The sequence below is a fragment of the Cydia pomonella genome, chromosome 18, assembly GCF_033807575.1.
Source record: "Cydia pomonella isolate Wapato2018A chromosome 18, ilCydPomo1, whole genome shotgun sequence".
Taxonomy (NCBI): domain Eukaryota; kingdom Metazoa; phylum Arthropoda; class Insecta; order Lepidoptera; family Tortricidae; genus Cydia; species Cydia pomonella.
This window is the reverse complement of record NC_084720.1, coordinates 15,738,912-15,759,057: the sequence shown is the minus strand read 5'-3', so window position 1 is coordinate 15,759,057 and position 20,146 is coordinate 15,738,912. Positions and strand designations below refer to the sequence as shown.

Here is a 20,146-nt window from a genome sequence, read left to right as displayed (position 1 = left end):
GTTGTGACAGACGACAGGCAACTGTGCCAAAAGTATGTTTCTGACGGGCTTCCAGTAACTGTCATTATAACTAATATTACAATTACCTAATGTTGGTACACTGTATTAGCCATACTATTTTATTAACATCCAAGAAAAACTCTGCGTTGACATAGACTAGATGAAATGTTTAGCCGTTACGTTGGTAAGCCTGGAATAATACTATATGATATAAAAGCCTAATTTCCAGCTCGATGTTGGAAATATATAAAGTTTACTATTACTGTTTTGTCCAGTATTATTGCAGTTTACCATTTATCAGCTATCGTGACCTATTTTAATGTAAATATGATTTTAAAGCAAAAAACGTGAAAAAAATAACGGAATAGTATGGGAATTGACAGAAACACACGTAGCATTTTTGCCACATTTGGCCACATCAAGCGCTGTCATCGTTCCGGCTTCCCCCACCACCCGCTTTGCACGCCAATTTCCAATTTCCAATAGGGACCATGCATGTACTGTCGACGGCGGCATAGACCCCCCCCCCCCCCCCCCCCCCCCCTCCATTCAGTGGCGCGAAGCATTATGTCAAGTTTACATATTTGGATTTGAGCCACTATATGGTTGACCCTACTAGGCGAAATAGAGCCAGCGTTTAGTGTAGGGGGCAGCACCTTCTTAGAAGCGTGAATTGTTTTCGCTTTTGATTCAGGTCACTAGATGACCCCTCCAACACGCACGGTATCTATATGTTCAAGGAAATGTTTCAAGTATCTTTAAGGGCTCAAATATACTTAATAGAAATACTTTAGCCGTTTTTTTATTATACATTTTACTTATATTTTTGTTTCGGTAAGGTTTTTATCTGACCGCGGCCGGAAAACGTCTCACATTGTCGCTTGACGGACGAGATTTGCTTTGCGAGAGACAAAGTGGGACGTTTTGCCGGCCGCGGTCATATATTATGGATTTGACTTAGCATCTCATTTGATCTTTTTGTGTAGTGTTTTGTACTTTTTTGATGTATTGATATGTCGAAACGGAACGTTTATCTTTCTTAGTAAGAATCTCAATTGATCTGAGTATACATATTTGTAAGAAATTCTTATTTTAGAAATGTTTATTTATGTGAAAATGAAATAATACCGTCCCGTTTTTAAATTGATGCTCAATTAAATTGATGTATATTTTAAGGATTTAAAACTTCATTTAGAAAAGTAACATGCCATATATTTTATAAAATTTACATTATTGCCATTTCTTAAATAGGTAAATATCTAATGTTACAATATCTCATACTGGTTGTATCTACTCTATGTATGATAAATACATTGCTCCATTTCATTGTGCTTAGTGAAATTGAAATTAAATATGATAGTAATAAAATAAAGCAATCTATTCAGAGTTCGGAGTTAAGCGTATGCGGTGATCGTTTTAAAGTATGTTGACATCGCGGTCATAAAAATATTAACAATGCGTTTCAAAAAGTATATTTGGAACTATGAATAAACGTATAAACATAGTAAATATGTCTCACAAGCAGGTAAATCAAATTCAACCTTAAGTCAAATGAGGAATTCTGTGTTGTTCAATATAATTTTAATATATTAGTGTAAAATAAATAAGTTCCTATATTGGTATAGTCTCCTAAAGCCCAAGGCTCCCTTATTCAGTTCAAAGAAATTCAAATCATATTCAATTGGAACCGAGTTGCATTTTTGAGTTGCAGAGTTGTTCGTTCAATTTTCACTCAATACAAAATCAACTCTATTCTTTGCATTATAGTTTAAAATTTCAGTGGCAAATTTTGAATTTTTCGTTTGTATGGCCGGGCCTTAGGAGGATAGCGTCTTTGCAGATATTAAGTATCGTGGTGTCAACTTACATTAAAACAAAATTATGTGTAAAGTATCTGGTGTTCATGTCTACAGAATGATAAATATATGTGATGATATAATAATAACTTTAGATCGAAATCTTAGAATACTGTACTTAAATTTATACAAAATAATATTTTTCTTATAAAATAATGTATGTAAAAAGCAATTAAATTGCTTCAGCACAACCTCTATTACTTAAAATTGATGTATAAATTCATATAAATTTCAATTGACATAGAATGTTAGCATAATATAATTTTTTTATAAATTTCATGGACGGATAATTCCTTATTATAATTATCTACATTTGGGTATAACTTTTATAAAACATTCAAAGTAAATAAAAAAGACAATAAATCTTCGTTTTCATTTAACACATACTCGTTTCTCATCCTTATTCGCGTTATCTTTTATTATTTTTAATCATTAGTTACACACAACTAAATAATTTTCGCGTACTTACAAATAAGCAATTAAACTGAATACGACATTCATACATTACTCTTTCAAATTTATATTACAACAATTTAAAAGACCAGCATTCAACAAACACAAGATTTATTCTAGCAGCTTATGTTTACATAATTTAATATTTACTTCTAAAATAATGTTTGGAAGTTGTCGAAAAATCGATCTTATTGCATTTATCATACAGCATACAGTTTGGGCCTTGTTATAAAGAAATCTCAAATGTTACTGCTATCTCATGTGCATGTGTTTTTTTTTAATATTACCGACGTTCTCTTTACTTTCGTTTAAAAAACAAACGAGTTAGTACTTTAACACATTCACTGCCGGGAACCCACCTGGTGGGCGCTTGTGAACTTTGTTCAGATGCCGGACAACCCGCTGGGCGGATTGTTTTGTACGCAGCTATAGACCACCGGTTTCTGGGGTAGTGCGCCGTTTTTTGTCTGGCAGTGAATGTGTTAACTACCTTCATACTTAGAATATGCATCACGCTGAATTCGTGTTTCAATCAAATTGTAAAATATTCAACAACCAAAACACAACCTTACTTCTGTGCTTTAAAGCTTATATTGCTTTGTGCCTTCTTTCGTACTCAAGTATATGCTCGAAACAGGACTTTACTCCATTGAATTTAAGTTGATATTGGCTAGTTTCGTTTACTGCTGTTGATGAGGTATTTGCAGCAGTGCGTGAGGAGGTGCTTCTCTTTCTCGACGGAGCCGTTCTGATGTATAGCAGTAGGCCCGCCACGTTCGCGGGTGTAGATGTCTAAACCGTATTGACCTGAAAATAAGTATTGGCAAAAATTTATGGTACAAGCTTTACTGACTGTACTTCTCTTTCCACAGGCAACTAATACTCATCGAGTCAATTCTAAAAACCCAAAACACGAAAGATTGCGTTGTTTTATCACAGAGTTCCTATGGCCACCTCATGTCTCCATCGTCAGATCAGCTCGATTGTACTATAATATTGCATTGTCACCCAACTTACATACGTATACCGATTTTCAGCTTCATCGGAAACCGGGAAGTGGGTCAAATTTAACTCGCAAGATTTGACCCGTATAAATATAGTTAGATAAATTCATTGCAAGTTAAATCAAAGCTTGTAAAAAAACAGTAGATTGTACAACAAGGGCAGAGCTCAACGAGGGGGGGCGGGTTTAGGGTCGGCAACGCGCATGTAATTCCTCTGCAGTTGCAGGCGTACATAGGCTACGGAGACTGCTCACGATCAGGCGGGCCGTATGCTTGTTTGCCACCGACGTAGTATAAAAAATAAAATAGTAGTACAATAAATTTCCTTGGATAAAAATGGACATTTATGCCCGAGTATATGTACACTCTGCTTTTCACTTCGATTGTGAGGAAATTATACAAAAATATCCAATATTTTGGGTTATATTTCCGTATTTTTTCAAGAATATAGGAAATCGTATTCAGACCGGTCGGCGTGTCTGACGGGAGCGCGCCGGTCGAAGGCGCGCGGGCGGGGCAGTTTGTACGGCAGATTTTGGGCTTTATAGCTAAGTTAATAAGGCTGTATGAGAAGTGAAAAAGGGATTGTTTCTTTTGTGCACCGCGGTAGCTACCGCATTTGTCATTAGTGCTCTTATGCAGCGTCGCCATGAAGTAGTGTAACGCGGTGCGAGCGAGACAGCGCTATGTAGGTATATAGCGTCCCGCTCGCACCTGTAGTTGTAGATAATTACCTTCCTCCGGGAACGTGATATAGAAGGAGACGACGTCGTCCTGCACGTTCTGCTGCACGTACTTGCTGAGCCGCTTCTCGTCGACGCCGTTCTTGTGCAGCGTCGCCATGAAGTCGGCGAGCGGCCGCGACATGCGGAACTGGAGCTCTAGCTCGCGCCCAGCGAACACTAGCGCCTCCTGGATATTATTTTAGTTTGATCAATTAATTAATTTGGTTACAAGGCTGGAGTGTCCTACTGTCGCTAGGACTTTCTAAATATATTATAATCCGGATATTATGAAATTAATCTTTCTACCGCCGGTCTTTGGCAAAGGCGTTAAGTTCGTCAAGGTCTACCGGGACGCCTTTTGTCCATGTTTTAGACAGACTTTTTTTATATATAAAAACTGCGGCTAAGCGCCATGCAAGAAAAATATCTATCTATACGTAATTTTAAAAGGAGCTGTAATTCAAAAGGGTGTTAAGGTGATACAGGAAGATTCAGGAGATGTGAGCAGGATCAAGGCTGCGCATTCAGCAAGTTATAAGCAACTGTTTTGTACCACTATTCGTGAGATTAACTTTAATTTTTTTTTTACTGTTAAAAAAAAAGTTTTAATTTTATTCACGGCATTTATGGTAACCCTTTTTGTTTTATATGTGTTATTTTATTTTCTTCATAATCAAAGTGCTGTCAAAGGTTGGTTACGTGTTGTAGGGTGTCCATGATTATAGATAATTAAATTTGTCCTTACCAAAAAGTTAAATAACGGAAAAAAATGTGATTATTTTACTTAAATATTATTGAGAACGATCCATTAACATTTACTGATTGTGTAGGTTTAGTCCTGCTCACGGTCTCATGAATCACCCTGTACTTATAGATCTCTGTCCAGCAGGAGCCTTTGGCTTTTGGGTCAATGGTGATTGTGACATGGGAATAAAAAACAGAAAGGGAATTCACCTGGTGGGTGATTGGTACAAGGCCGAATAGTCTGGTGGCTTTCGTCGGTCCCCACTCGCCGCTGGCGCAGTCTGGTAGAGGAACCATCACTGTCTGCAGCTCTGCACAGCAGATCTGAAAATATAAACGCATTTACAGGTACATTATTTATACCACATGAAAATAAAGGTATATATACCTGTGGGATAAGAGAACAGATACGTAAGAAACGACTGAAATTGCAACAAAATAATACTCAATTCTGAATTGGTCCTTCGAACCGGATAGATACGTGCAAATTAGTTCTAAAATATCAATTGATAGTATTGTAAATGCTGAGGCATACTAAAGAGGTAAGACTAGTATACAATATTACCTTGAATTTGCAGACGCTCTTAAATTTCATAGGCTCGCCGGTGAGATACTCTCTCGGCGTGACGGCGTTTGCGAATATGTCGAGCAGGAAGGCGCCCGAGCACGGCGCGTGCACCCGGAACGATACTACGTTGCCGACCACTGACTGCAAATTAATACAAACAAAATTTATGAATGGAAGAAGAGGGGGAGGCATTTGCCCAGCAGTAAAATGCTGGAGACCGGTTCCTAAATTCATGTATAGACGGTACGAGAACTTGTAATTTTTTTCGGTAGATTGTAGAGAGAATACTTTAATTGATCGAAACAAATACCGCAATGTAATAAAAATCGCTAAGTTCTCGCATTGCCTTGCGCTCGACCTCGGCATTGCGCGATGAGTAATATGTGTGAAAGCGAAACGTCGTAATGCAGGCTGCACGTCTTCATCCATGTTTACGCGCATGTAGCAACTTTTTTCTAAGACCAGTAATTGTAATGACAAAGTAAATCAGTTTAAGATAGACAAGATCAGAAAATTGTATTGGTCCTTCAAGCCGGATCGTACCTGCATGACGAATCTCTTGAGGCTGACGCCGTCGACGCCGTCACCTTCGGTGTCGTAGAACTTGAGGTTGTAGAAGATGAGCTCTGCATTTGTCATGACTACAGTGACTGGTCCTTCGCGCCGGATCTTAACTGTATGAAGAATCGCTTGAGGCTGACGTTCAAGCCGTCGCCATCAATGTCATAGAACTTGAGGTCGTAGAAAATAAGCTCTGTCATGACTACATGTGACTGGTCGTTCGAGCCGGATCGTACCTGCATGACGAATCTCTTGAGGCTGACGCCGTCGAAGCCGTCGCCCTCGGTGTCGTAGAACTTGAGGTTGTAGTGGAAGATGAGCGAGCTCTGCATGTGTGCCGGCATGGCTATGCGCATAGTCGCCGCACCTGCGCATACAAATAAACTTTACAATTGGTACGAGTTTTGTAGTACATCTGAGACTTGGAGTTTTTGCTGGTTAACCCCGTCCTAAACTAAATTAGAGACCTTCGAGCGGCCTAATACCAGCCAGAACAATAACAATAACTGAAAAATACTCAAAACAAGAATCAGCGGTGTCAGTGTACAGCGCACACTATGGTAATTTTGTATGGTCATTTTATGACTGGATTTCGTTCATGTTCTTACACTTTTGCAGATGGCGTTATAGGTGTCTTAAGATAAAACTAAAATTGTATGGACTTACCAGTGGATTTTGTGTACATGACGATCTTAATGTTGGAGTCACTAAAATACAACCCATAGCGGAAGAACAGTGAGCGCACGAACGGTAGCTCTTTCAAGTCGTGCAGCGTTATGGGCGTCTCCAGTAAGAACTCGGATAAAACTCAAAGTGTAGCTTACCAGTGGAGTCAGTGTACATGACAGCTTTAGTGTTGGGGTCACTAAAGTACAGTCCGTAGCGGAAGAATAGCGAGCGCACGAACGGCAGCTCTTCGAAATCGTGAAGCGTTATGGGCGTCTTGAGCAGCTGCCAGTCGGGCTGCAGCGGGTAGAACTCGTAGATGAACTCGCGCGGGTCCGTCAGGAAGTAGTGGTCGTCGTATTCGTATCTGAAAAATGTGGCACGTATTTAAAATACTGTTTTAGCTAAAAAAGATCACTTTCGGTATTTATTTTCACGGAGATTTTAAACGTTCAAAATAAAATAAGAATTAAATCTTGGAATTATCTAAGATGGCCTTTCAATGGAAAAAGGCAAACTGAGGAGTAAAGATAAAAACAAATTATGTCAAAGTTTTTGCGGTTATTTATATAATAACTACTTAGCCCGTTTAGTTTTGAACGCCTCTAAGTTCCTAACGCGGCTGTTGTTTTTTCGTCCCGTTTGGAGTTGATACCGAGGTCTGAGGGTAATTCGGTACTATCCTTAATCTGTCACCGTTCCCTTTATTGCCCAGGTCACACTCGTCTCTCGAATTAATCTGGTGTTCCCTCTCAGTACTACGATGTACGGATCTTCACTCGTCCGGGATAAACACAGCATTCGAGGACCAGGAGGAGGATTCCTACCGTGTGATTGTGAATATTCAAACCAGAAGTATACTAACCTTAAACTATCACTCTTTCCCCTATTGCCGGGCTTAGGCGCGTCTTTGGCATTGACGAGATGCCTGGCGCCCCAGTTGCACTGCACGAACCGCCAGGCTCCCGCCACGTATACCGCGTTCCAGGAATTACGGAACCGGTTGTCTTCGAACCGGACGCCCGGCTGGTAGCCTGCGGATTTGCTGTAGCCCTTGATCACCACGCAGTGGAGGCCGGCGTAGCTGGAAACGGGATCATCATTTTAGTATAGGCAAATTACACTATGTAATTACAAAGTGTCTCCGTATATTGTGCTAGGTATGGGTACAAAGTTAAGTCTCCACTCTGGGCCAGTTGGTTAATGAACCTGCTCGCAAATTAAGTTAGTTGTCCACTAGTAAGTTCCAAACATCTCATTAGTCTAGGTCAGAATTGAAATCATTTGACTCACTTAGCGAAAAACTGGGTAAAAGTAGGTGTTCGATTAAAGTTCTGTCGTTAGGCAAAAACTCATCAAGTGACCATTTCTTTAAAAAAGGTTAAAACAAAAAATCTTCCACTGCATGGAAAATAGAATTACTGTTCAACGTACCTGCACAGTCTTTTAAACAGCACATGGTAACTCTCAGTCCCGTGCTTGATACCCCGCAGTAGACCGAGCGGCGAATCCCCTCTCAAGTTTTCGTCAAACTGTATGTTGTTTAGGTTCTTCACAGTTATCCAACGGAAGATAGTCCGCGCCTTCTCCACGTCGGTGGCGCAGCGGCCGACCAGCTGCCGGACCAGGTCTGTGAAGGTTTTTTGGTCTTCTTGCGCAACCTGGCGAGGAGAAATAAGCATCATTAGTAACGATCTCAGTAGAATACAGAAAAGTTTTAATTCCGAGTCTTGGTCGTTCCATCTTCGGTTGACTTTGGCCGTTTTACGAAAAGAAGAGACTACACTGGTCGTAACAAACAGTTTTCTTATGCTAGTCAATTAAGAGTATTCTGGTTAGTAAAAATATATGCTCGTGTCAGTAAATCGGATGCCAGTGTTTTTATCGTTGGACGTGTGCTTCTTTGGGTTAAAAAACGCACGAATTGTGAGAATCAGAAGTATAACAGTACCTGAGGATAAGAGTTTCTGTACAATGCATATTGATAAGTGTGATTATACAAAACTTAAATATGCAAGTAAATGGTAAATTCTATGGAGTAATCTGAGGGCCTACCGCGAACCACGTTCGACGTGTTGCCTCCCTGTCACACTTAGCTACGAATTTTCAAGTGCAATAGAAAGGCAACACGTCGAACGTGGTTCGCGGTAGGCCCTCTGTATTATTCGTTGGACAATTGTCAAATAAACAGTGCACAGAATTTAGCCACACTGCCACACCTTACTTTGCACAAACACTATCACCTAACAACACACTGCTAATGCATTTCGATCATTCACTGTCGCCCGTGTTCATACCGATTTCAGTCAGACAACAATCTCAACCATCCACAAACGGCCGCAATGTTTTCCTCAATCAATCATAAGTGATTGATCTTTATGACGGGACAAGTGATTTTATTACACGCTAGACAGACATAAAACAAACTTTCTTATTACTTAGGTGCGATAACAGGCAATGTGTAAGAAAGTTATTGTTTTATGGATTGCTGATGGAAGTAATTATGAGGTTTGGATGGTGAGAATCTAGAGGCCTTTTTATTGCAAGTTTGTTGCCACTGATCTCATGTTACCTGTACAGTTTGGCTAACATATAACTTTACAATATCTTAGTTTATCGACCAGAGGCTGGTACTGGTAAGTTACTTAAGATATTTTGACATTCGCTTATTATGCAATTCTTTTCGATTGTTTTCCATTTCAATACAGTAAAAGTGTCAATGCAGCAGTGGTGTCGATAGCATCAGATACTCACCGATTGCATCTATCATACCTTACTTTCAATAGCGAAGATATTTTTTACCATAAAATTATGATAGGATAAGTTAGCAGCGATTTTGATAGCCCAGACGGTGCACGGGTTATTTTTAACGTCAAACTTCTGTGAAATTATGACGTTTACTTGACACGTGCACGGTCGGGGCTATCAAAATCACTGCCAACTTATCTTGGTCTGACTCTATCATTTATCATGACATTACCTTGAATTCTTGACATTACTTTTCTCTGACTACAGGTCTAGGGATGTGTAATTATCTACATAAGGTCCTCCCTAGGCCGGAAATAGAGAGATATGGATGGATAGAAACAGAGAATTTTACCGAAATAGCGATCTTATCAACGTCAGCGAACTCCACGGGGTCCGTGTAGATGTGGAACTTGGAGACGAGCGGCGGCTGCGGCGGCGGCGCGCGCGCCGGGTAAGGAGGCGCCTCTTCGCCGTCCACGTACAGAGACGAGGCCGCCGCGTATTCTGAACGGCGTTCTTGGATGAGCTCCATCATCTCGTGGCTTTGCTTCTCGACTAGCGCTGCTGTCGCTGCCCTGGAAAAATAGTGAGATAAATGGTTACAAAAGGATTCACTGATCTTCCTTAACTTCCTTAGGTTACCAAGCAGATTCAAGGAGCCTTGACTCAAGTGAGCCATGGCAAAATGCCGGCATAACGCTAGAAGATACATTATTCATTCTTAGTCTTTATAACATTTGACATTAATCAGCCCCAGTTGGAGAAATGATGGGCAAAGTCTACCACAGAGATTGGAGGTGGTCTATAATACAACAAGTCATTGTCATCACTTCCAATCGGGACCACATTCTTGCATTCTCCAAATTTCCAGTGTACACCCGGTTGTTAGACCTTAAATCTATATGATGACTTACCTTTCATGTTCCAACATTTTCCTTGTCAAGCTCTCCTTCTTCTTATCCCTTCTCAGCGTCATGTTCTTCTCGAGATCCGCCCTCTCCTGTTGGTGCCGCAGCGTCAATGCTCCGATCTCGGCGTCCGGTCGTCTCTTCTTGACTTGCATCTCTTGTTGGAACCTGTTCGTGAGTCTCTCGAGTTCTCGTTCCCATTCATCCTGTTGGCATAGAATTATTATTATTATTATTTAGTTATTCATAGACAGTTCAAGTCAAATGCCGTTGATAATAATTTCTCCCTATCTGACGTTTTAAAATTCGTGTTAAGACAGAGATAAAATTTAACTGAGGCTTGCGAAGTTTAATGAATGAGAGTTGTGACTCTGAGCCCTAATAACACCCATATCATAGAGAAATGAGAAGTAAGCATAGAGTGCTCACTCCATACATCAGTTTTGGTATCAAAACGCTTATTATTTTCGTAGTCGACATCTAGCATTGACTAGTGGAATTATCAGTACCTACTGCTACTTGACAATAGATGTTGCTACGAACGAAAAGTCTAATGCTCAACAATTTTCAGCTAATATTATAACCGGATTAACCGGAACTCTATTTTCAACGCTTTCTGCTTGTAACACTAGTTGTAAATGGTTGAGAAATACAATATTCGTCAGTCGCGACACCCGTAACATCTAGTGTCAATATCAAGTAGTGGTACTGATGCTAGATGTCACCTACGAAAATAATAAGCGTTTTGGTTCCATAACTGATGTATGTATGGAGTGAGCACTCTATGCCTACTTCTTATTACTCTATGCTAATACCTAATAAGGGCTTGCTTAAGCTTTGAAGCGTTGCATGAATCGCCCATATTGATGATGATACTTGATTATATTTTTTTGAAATAAAGAAAATAGTGACGGTTCCTCGGCTGGGATTAGAACTCGCGGCGACTGGGACACTAAAGCAGATGTTGCGTTTTTGTAAAGTAAGGACGCTAAGCGCGAAGAATTTCATACATAGACTCGCCATTTCCTATCTCTATTTAGGCACTATTACTACTAAGACACTGCGACTATAAAACATAAAAATATAAAGATACGAGAAAACACAAATAATAACAAAATACAATCTAAACATTGGACTTGGCGACGACGTGACAGCGTGGCTCCGTAGCTTCGTCTGACTCGGCGTAGGATTCTACCTATATTATTGGATGTATTATATTGCTACCTTGCCGATGATGCTGGCGGTCAACCCACTATGCGAAATGCCACTGTGCGAGCGGGATACCAACACACGTGCGACAGAGAGAAAATGGCGTGTCAATGTGCGAAATTCTTTGTGCTTAGCGTGTTTAATTTACCAATATTTTTAGCAGACGAAATTGTTGAGAGTGGGGGTAATACTTGATAGTTATTACACAGAATATAACACAAATAGTAGGGATCCTTAAAGGCATATTGGTATCGTGCTCTGATTAGGAAAATGTGGAAGAACACCTTTTTTTTTACGCCAAAAAAAATTCTATGTGGCAGGTCGTCCAAAGGCCAAAATTTTTTGCGTCAACAAAATATTTCTTCTACTTTTTCCTAATCCCCATTTTTTCGGATCCCCATTATTTGTGTTACTTACTCTACACACCTGTATTTCATCTCGTATTCTTCTGTTCTCTTCTTCGCGGTGTTTCGAGAATTTTCTGTACAAGTCATCTTCTTCCTGGCGGTGTTTCATCTCCAGCTTAGTTTGTTCATCTCGATCCTGCGATCAACAAAAATGAGTATATTTTATACATGCCTACTGTAATATACACCGTTTTTAGGGTTCCGTAGCCAAATGGCATAAAACGGAACCCTTATAGTTTCGCCATGTCCGTCTGTCTGTCTGTCTGTCTGTCTGTCTGTCTGTCTGTCTGTCTGTCCGAGGCTTTGCTCCGTGGTCGTTAGTGCTAGAAAGCTGAAATTTGGCATGGATATATAAATCAATAAAGCCGACAAAGTCGTACAATAAAATCTAAAAATTTAATTTTTTTTAGGGTACCTCCCCTACACGTAAAGTGGGGGTGAAATTTTTTTTTCGTTTCAACCCTAGAGTGTGGGGTATCGTTGGAAAGGTCTTTCAAAACTAATAAGGGTTTTCAAGAAACATTTTTTGATAAAGTGAATATATTCGGAGATAATCGCTCCGAAAGAAAAAAAAATGTGTAACCTCTAACTTTTGAACCATAGGTCCAAAAAATATGAAAAAAATCGTGGAAGTAGAGCTTAAGATAGACATTAAATGAAAACTATAGCAGATATGATCAGTTTAGCTGTTTTTGAGTTATCGCAAAAAGTTTTCCCTTCATAGTAAAAAGACTTAATTTAATTAGGTACTGATTATGCAAATTTGCCTATTTGTTTAACTCGGGTGAAAGGTACCGTTTCATCCCTTGGTTAACAATTTACTATACTTTAAGCTCCAGTTTAGCTTATTGTGACGGAAGAGTAACTACGGAACCCTACACTGAGCGTGGCCCGACATGCTCTTGGCCGGTTATTTATTGAATTACGTTAACTTCGGGGTATGGGTAAGTACGTTTATATAAACTAAATGGAATAGTTCATTTCCAATAAAAAAAAACATTATTTGTTGTATGTTTTCATAAAAAGTAATTAAATTCTACATATAATAGCGCTGTACAACAGGGGCCTTATTTTTAACTAACCAAACAAATGAAATGAAAAAAGATCGTCCGAGATAGCACTTACGTTTAGTAGCAAATGTATTAACTCGTACTAAACGCGTAGAAAATATCGGAACATAAGTTTAGGTTAATATCTTTAGCAGAATATCTATACCCTTTGAAAAACGGTTCGGAGAAAAAAAACAGATTTTGGGTGACAAAGTTTCCCATAACTTAATAGGTAAATTTATGCCAATATTTCACCTACCCACTAACCATAAGCAGTAAGTAAGCGGTTTAAAATAACCATGGCTATATTTTAAAAACTTGTTTCCTCTCATTTTAATATTCATCTGATTTTTCAATCGAATATTCAAAGAGAAAATCCAATAAATTGTACACGACTTTCGTGAAACTAAGTATAATGATTCTGGTTAAGTATACAGTTGTGGACACTATGATTTACTGTTTCGTAGAACATGATACGTTTCACATATGAAATATTCGGGCCTTATTTAGATTCGAATAACGCTAATATTATACTAATTCAATATTAATACCATTGCAGCAAGCTCACACACATGAAGGTGCGATTTAGCCAAGCTCTGCATGCGGGCAATCTGATGTTAATATAACTTTGATACATCAATTGCTGTGCAGAATAAAGCCCATGTTGTTCGCGTGTCGAGAGATATTATCACACTGCTATTTGGAGTGTGAAATCTCATAATTAAATGTTACAGAATTCAGCTAGGTTAAATAATTTAATATCAAGTCAAGTATCAACATTCCTAACTACGTTAACAGTATACAGGGCGTCCCAAGACTATGGGACATCGAGGGAAGTACCTTAAATATCGTAGATAGAATATTTTGCTGAAAGAAGACTTTATTTTATTTTTAAAGTAAGTAATATTGCATTCAAAGAATTTCTAAAAAAAAAAATTTAAAATTGATACTTTTTCTGGGAATTATACCGTATCTTGAAATTTTAATCAAAAATTTTACTCTATGCATTTCTTTTGCGATATCATATTTCTGAGATGACTTATTTTTTATGCATTCTTTCGATTGGCATCATACAAAATACGGTATGTTTTTTTTCACATTTGAGTCGGTTCGATTTCCAGACAAAGCAACTTATTTTTTTAAATCTTTGAATGCAGTATTATTCAGTTTTGAAAATAAAATAAAGTCTTCTTTTAGCAAAATATCCTATGTCTTACATTTAAGGTACTTTCCCTTGATGTCCCATAGTCTTGGGACGTCTGTATATTAACCGATATGTCGAAAACCTTATTGCGAAGACAATAAGGTCCATCTATGAACAGTTAATTTGTAATATTTTGTTATTAGGTAAAGCCACCATCAGATATATTGGAGCGACCAAGGTGCTCACAAATATCTGAACATCCGTCTATTGTTAAGGCGCCAAGGTGCGTGTTCAGATATTTTTGCGCACCTCGACCGCTTCGATATATCGATGGCGACTGTACGTAGATATTTATTGAGATTATGATTTATTTATATTTATGAATTGATGCGATTATTTTTAATAAAAGCAATTTGACTTTATACTGTGTGTGGGCTGCCGGCGTGTTTGAAGATAATATTTTAAATTATAAATTTAATGTTAATTAGCGTGCGTTACCGCTGAAGACCTTTGCGTGAATAAAACGATAATGTAACTTAATTAGTTGGTTAATAAGTACAAATTATACTTTTACTTAATGAAAATAATTGTTGCTTTTGGCATTTAAGTGGTGCGGCATTGGCCTCCAAAATTATTTAACTAATTATCAGTTACAGTTCTTATGTAAAATCATGTGGAATGGTCTCATGAAATCAGATTTAAAGTAAAGCTTTTCATACCTATTTTCAAACTAACCTATAAGAATCTGTAAATACCTAGAAATGACGCTAACGCTTCAATACAATGGTTTAAAAATTTTTTTTTCCTCCACCTTATTGGAGACACGACAATATAATTATTAATTACACAAGTCATGCACTCATCTACTAACAACTTACCAAGCAACACTCTTAACTAATTATCAGTGTACCTTACTACTTTACAATAAGGATGACATCTTGTCAATTAGGTAACAATGTTGACATGGTTGACGCTATTCAATGTAAAGCTCAGAACACGGAAACCTCGCCATTGATCGCGCGATTAGTTTACATCACAATGAACGCAACCTGTCGCTTCGGAAGGAAAGTGTCGCCACCTTGCGGCGGGTCGCGGAAAGTGAAACGATGTCGTTCACCCGCGCGGAGATTACGAGGACAATTCGAACGTAGATTTTGTTATCATTTGTTTGTGTATTTCGCTCGTACTTGTTCGATATCTTAGCGAGAGCGAGACGCACGGGTGAATTATAACAAAATTACTTACATCATTTGGGCATCGGAATGTAAGTAATAGTAGTGCGAATTAGCTTCCAGTGTTATAGCTGCGTTACGATTAGTTTTACGGTGTTTTTGAGGTTATTCAATTTTTTTTGAATTTGTTGAAACTACACTGATCTTAAGCGTATGACAAGTCTCTGACACTGATATAAAGTCAGACCAAGTTAAGTTGGCAGCGATTTTGATAGGCTAGACAGTGTACTTGTTATTTTAAAGGTCTAACTTGTATGAAATTATGACGTTTACTTTAAAACTTGCACAGGCTGGGCTATCAAAATCGCTGCCAACTTAGCTTGGTCTGACTCTAGAATTCTATTCACCATCCGAATCCGGAGAAGTGAAAATGTTTTTCATAATATCAGAGAGGAAAATGAGCACTAAGTTTGTATGAAGAAGCAGTCGTCCACTATCCTCTTAATTTATAACAACGTGGTGGATACTAAACTTGTATTAAATAAGTCAGAACTATCCGGCCCAAGGCGAGTTTCATAATCGGCAACTTGCGGCGGCGAGTAACACTTGAATAAGTATCGTTGGCGATTTATGTAGGTCGTGTCCCAGCGATTCAATATCCATTCAAAATACTCACTTAACAGACGTGTACTAAATGTTTTAGCGACATTTATTCAGTTATTCAAGCGTCGCCTTATAACCATATGTAAATATTACGTCAATACAATAGTGACAATGGCACTGCATTATCATTCCATACTAATAGTTTTTATCAAGCCGGCGACGAATAAGTTTGTTTTTGTATGTACGATTTAATCGCACAGATAACGGTGTTATCATCAGTAGCGCGGCAACCAGTCGCCGGCCGGACGTGTCGCTGTATTATATTAACAAAATGTTAAGAATACTGAGAGGAGCTCAGCGTTTGAGCGGACAATGCCGCCACTACAGCCAAGCCACGATTATAGGCAGCGAGCCGAACAGAAGCGACCCTACGTACTTAGAAAATAAGGCGACAATGGACGAGCTCGTTGCTGAGCTCCGCCAAAAAACAAGTGACGTTATACGCGGCGGGTCGGAGGACGCCGTGAAAAGGCACACCGACCGGGGCAAGCTGCTCGTGCGAGACAGAATAAACCGGCTCGTCGACGAGGGCAGCGATGTACTCGAATTGAGCACGCTAGCGGCCACCGACATGTACAAGAATCAGGTCCCTGGAGCTGGCATCGTTACAGCGATCGGCAAAGTTCACGGCCAAGAATGCGTGATAGTTGCGAACGACTCCACTGTCAAAGGAGGCACGTATTTCCCGATGACGATCAAGAAACATTTGCGCGCGCAAGCGATTGCGCAAGAGTGCCGGCTTCCGTGCATTTACCTCGTCGACTCCGGAGGCGCTCACTTACCGGATCAGGCTGACGTCTTCCCTGACAGGGAGCACTTCGGACGGATATTCTATAATCAGGCCAATATGTCTGCCGAGGGCATACCTCAGATAGCTGTCGTTATGGGCTCGTGCACGGCCGGCGGCGCGTACATTCCTAGCATGTCAGATGAGAGCATTATTGTAAAAAATCAGGGTACGATTTTCTTGGCTGGCCCACCTTTAGTAAAGGCAGCTACGGGGGAAGTAGTCACCGCAGAAGAATTAGGAGGTGCTGATCTTCATTGCCGGCAATCCGGTGTGACAGATCATTACGCTCAAAACGACGAACATGCTCTGTTGTTAGCTAGAAACGTAGTTGCTAACTTAAATAGTAATGCTGACCGTGTGGTACGAGTGAAAACTCCTCAGGTAGAAGAACCAAAGTTTGACATTGAGGATCTGCACGGGATCGTAAACGCGAATATACAAAGACCTTACGATGTCCGAGAAGTAATAGCGAGAATCGTCGATGGCAGTAGATTCCATGAATTCAAAGAGTTATATGGTGATACTTTAGTGTGTGGGTTCGCATTTATTTACGGGCATCCTGTTGGTGTGATAGGAAATAATGGAGTGCTGTTGTCCGAGTCTGCGCTGAAGGGTGCCCACTTTATACAGCTGTGTGCAGCGAGGAAGATACCTTTGTTGTTCCTGCAGAACATCACCGGTTTCAACGTCGGTCGCGAAGCTGAAGCAGGTGGCATTGCCAAGAATGGTGCGAAAATGGTGACCGCTGTCAGCTGCTTCAAGGGCCCTAAGATCACTGTTCTTGTGGGTGGTAGCTTCGGTGCAGGCAACTATGGTATGTGCGGACGAGCATACTCCCCAAGCTTCCTTTACATGTGGCCAAACTCCAGGATTTCAGTGATGGGTGGGCCTCAAGCCGCGACCGTTCTGTCGCTAGTTTCTAAAGCCAAAGCAGAGCGAGAAGGTAGGAAGTGGACTGAAGAGGATGACAGGAAAATCAGAGCACCATTAGAAGAAAAGTTTGAAAGGGAAGGCCGGCCATACTACAGCACTGCCCGTTTATGGGACGATGGTATTGTAGCTCCGAAAGACACTAGAAAAGTTATAGGACTAAGTTTATCCGCTGCTTTGAATGCACCGTTCAGGGAAAGTAAATTCGGCATATTTAGAATGTAAACTGTGTGTGCTGAGACAATGAGAGGCTATCAAAGTGACATTAATATTTAACGGCGTCTCGAACAATGGGTTCTTTATATTAAGCATTTTTTACTAAATTTCAAACCTGTTTTTCGTTCTGTCTTGCTTGTTTTGTAATTTGTTATAAGATTTTGCAAGTTGTTCCAGCTAATCGAGAACATTTAAATTGAAAGATGATTATCTTATTTCCATGTTTTTTAAAGGGCTAGTTGTGAATTTGTATGGTCAATAATGATGCAAAATGTTTACGATGATTTCATAATGATGTAAATTACTATACGTTTTCTATTTAATCATAATTAGGTACATTTCGTATCTTATCAAACGAATGTCAACTTAACGTGTGGTTGTGATAATTTTCTGATTTAAAACGGGTATTGTTGAAAATTAAAGAACTGATATTACACTTGAATCATCTACTTTATTATCAAAACCACGCCTTCCTCATTACGTCGTTATCGTGGCATATATAAATTTGCCGAATTATAGGTACAAACAAATCTTAAAGATTGTGTTTCATTATCATAATATCACAATTTTGTATGAAACCGTGTTAATAGTGCTAGGATTTTTTTTATTTTATTACCTACTTAATTACGTAATTGAATTATGACATATAATTATAATCAAACCGACGCAATCGTCAGCAAAAAAGGTATTATAATTGTAAATTACATTTGTTGTTTTTGCATATTAATGCAAGTTTGCAATTTGATACTCACAGATAATTATAACCAACATAATTAAGTGCATTTCATTAAAACAAATGCTCGCAAAATACGTATCAAAATTAGATTGACAATGTATTGGTTGTACAGTGGCCAATCACATAATTCGAAGTGGCCTAGGTAGGTATTCACAAATATTAAAACAAAGCTACCCTCCTCCTCCTCAAGGCGTTGAAGTGCGTGTTTAGATATTTTAGAGCACCTTAGCCTCTCCGATATATCTGATGGCGAATGTACACCTTCGCTTGGACAAGAGATTGGTATCAAAACTATGTCATCGTGTACAATATAAAAAAAAAAAACCGGTTTTAAAATTTTAGCAGCACCTCATCCTACAATAAGTAAAACTGAAAGGTTTAAACACCTCAAATTATAATAATAATCTAATCACCTGTGCACTCATGATCTATTGTGCGATAAAAACCTGATTTACATTGCTAATCGTGTTCGGTGACCTGCGTCTGCGCTGGCATTCCCATGGCTTTAATAAACCAGCATAACTTTGCCCTGATTATCCGTAATAACTATGCGTACTCTGAGATCACATTATACTGGGGCTTGGGTTGCACCTAGGTACGTTACGGAAATAATGGCCTTATGCTGACTTTCAAAGTTCAAGTTTAACAAAAGAATGGTATTTTTAATTATTATCTGCTTATGAGAAACAAGGTCAGGCATTTATTGTTGTTTTCAGTAATTAAAGTTCGTCTTTATTGTGTGAATTTGTTGCATTTAGGTATAATTAATATTATTGTTCTACGGTTGTTAGGAAGTGTACCAGATTTATTTGATGGATCAAAACAGTGACTGCAGTTTTCGTTGGTACAGTCGACGTATATTTACTTTTTTGTATCTTACTCCTTTAATTAGGCGAAACATGTAAACATATGTTTGACGTTGACGTCGACTGTGTATTCGTTACTCGTCGGTAAGCAAGTCCCAGCGGATCATTGTCTGACACTAAAGAAATAAATCAATGTTAAACTTATTGCATATTGTGCGTAAATAGACGAAGGAGACATTGGCTTGGCTGTAAGTTGACAACTGCATTACTTTGTTACATTACAATATGTATATGTAAACACTAAAATGACAGTTCGATTGGCCAATTTACAACCTAGAGATCCTTTTGTAACAATTTTGTATAACTAAAATGAATAAGTCCGACAAATTGGACAATTGTCGACACTTATAAAAGCAAGATAGGTTTATGAATGAACTAACTATATAATGTATCGTTAAACCACTCAACTCTAGGGGCATAGCACACTACATCCACTCCAACGTGCGAGCGGGATGACTCGCATAGCGTTGTCTCGCTCAAACATCGGAGCGACGTACGAATCGGAAGCAGTGCGCCAAAAGCTCCAAACCATGGTCTTAAACTAACTCCAATAATGTCCCAGCTCTGAGACAAAATGGTTTCATAAAAGGAAGATAAACGACAGTCGAAAAAGACATGAAAGATGTTAATACTTACAGACGCTGAAATAGTCAAAAATCGTATATTTTGGAGGAAAAGGACAAGAAAGGCCGACCCCAAGTAAACGGGAAAAAGGTCAAAAAGGAAGAAGA

The 20,146-nt window shown here is 39.1% G+C and overlaps 2 protein-coding genes across 4 annotated transcripts in view; one reads left to right on the top strand and one right to left on the bottom strand.

Moving 5' to 3' along the window:
* Positions 1-1,190: 1,190 nt before the first annotated feature.
* Positions 1,191-20,146, bottom strand: part of LOC133527542 (hillarin) — an 88,226-nt gene continuing 69,270 nt past the window's right edge. For all 3 annotated transcript variants that reach the window (XM_061864595.1, XM_061864594.1, XM_061864593.1), the window contains exons 5-15: positions 11,869-11,985; positions 10,240-10,439; positions 9,678-9,900; positions 8,012-8,238; positions 7,443-7,661; positions 6,736-6,944; positions 6,148-6,278; positions 5,348-5,491; positions 4,993-5,106; positions 4,048-4,225; positions 1,191-3,116 (exon numbers count right to left, since the gene is read on the bottom strand). In XM_061864595.1, the coding sequence (XP_061720579.1) occupies positions 2,980-3,116; positions 4,048-4,225; positions 4,993-5,106; positions 5,348-5,491; positions 6,148-6,278; positions 6,736-6,944; positions 7,443-7,661; positions 8,012-8,238; positions 9,678-9,900; positions 10,240-10,439; positions 11,869-11,985 (1,899 nt within the window). In that variant the 3' untranslated portion in view covers positions 1,191-2,979. The remainder of the gene's footprint in view (positions 3,117-4,047; positions 4,226-4,992; positions 5,107-5,347; positions 5,492-6,147; positions 6,279-6,735; positions 6,945-7,442; positions 7,662-8,011; positions 8,239-9,677; positions 9,901-10,239; positions 10,440-11,868; positions 11,986-20,146) is intronic.
* On the top strand, positions 15,664-18,255 carry LOC133527623 (probable methylcrotonoyl-CoA carboxylase beta chain, mitochondrial). Its single transcript, XM_061864704.1, has one exon. It carries the CDS (start codon positions 16,149-16,151, stop codon positions 17,820-17,822), a length of 1,674 nt encoding a protein of 557 aa, XP_061720688.1. The 5' UTR covers positions 15,664-16,148; the 3' UTR covers positions 17,823-18,255.

Bases quoted from the DNA above. Each gene is read 5' to 3' on its own strand.
- LOC133527623 (XM_061864704.1), top strand. From the start codon at position 16,149: ATGTTAAGAATACTGAGAGGAGCTCAGCGTTTGAGCGGACAATGCCGC.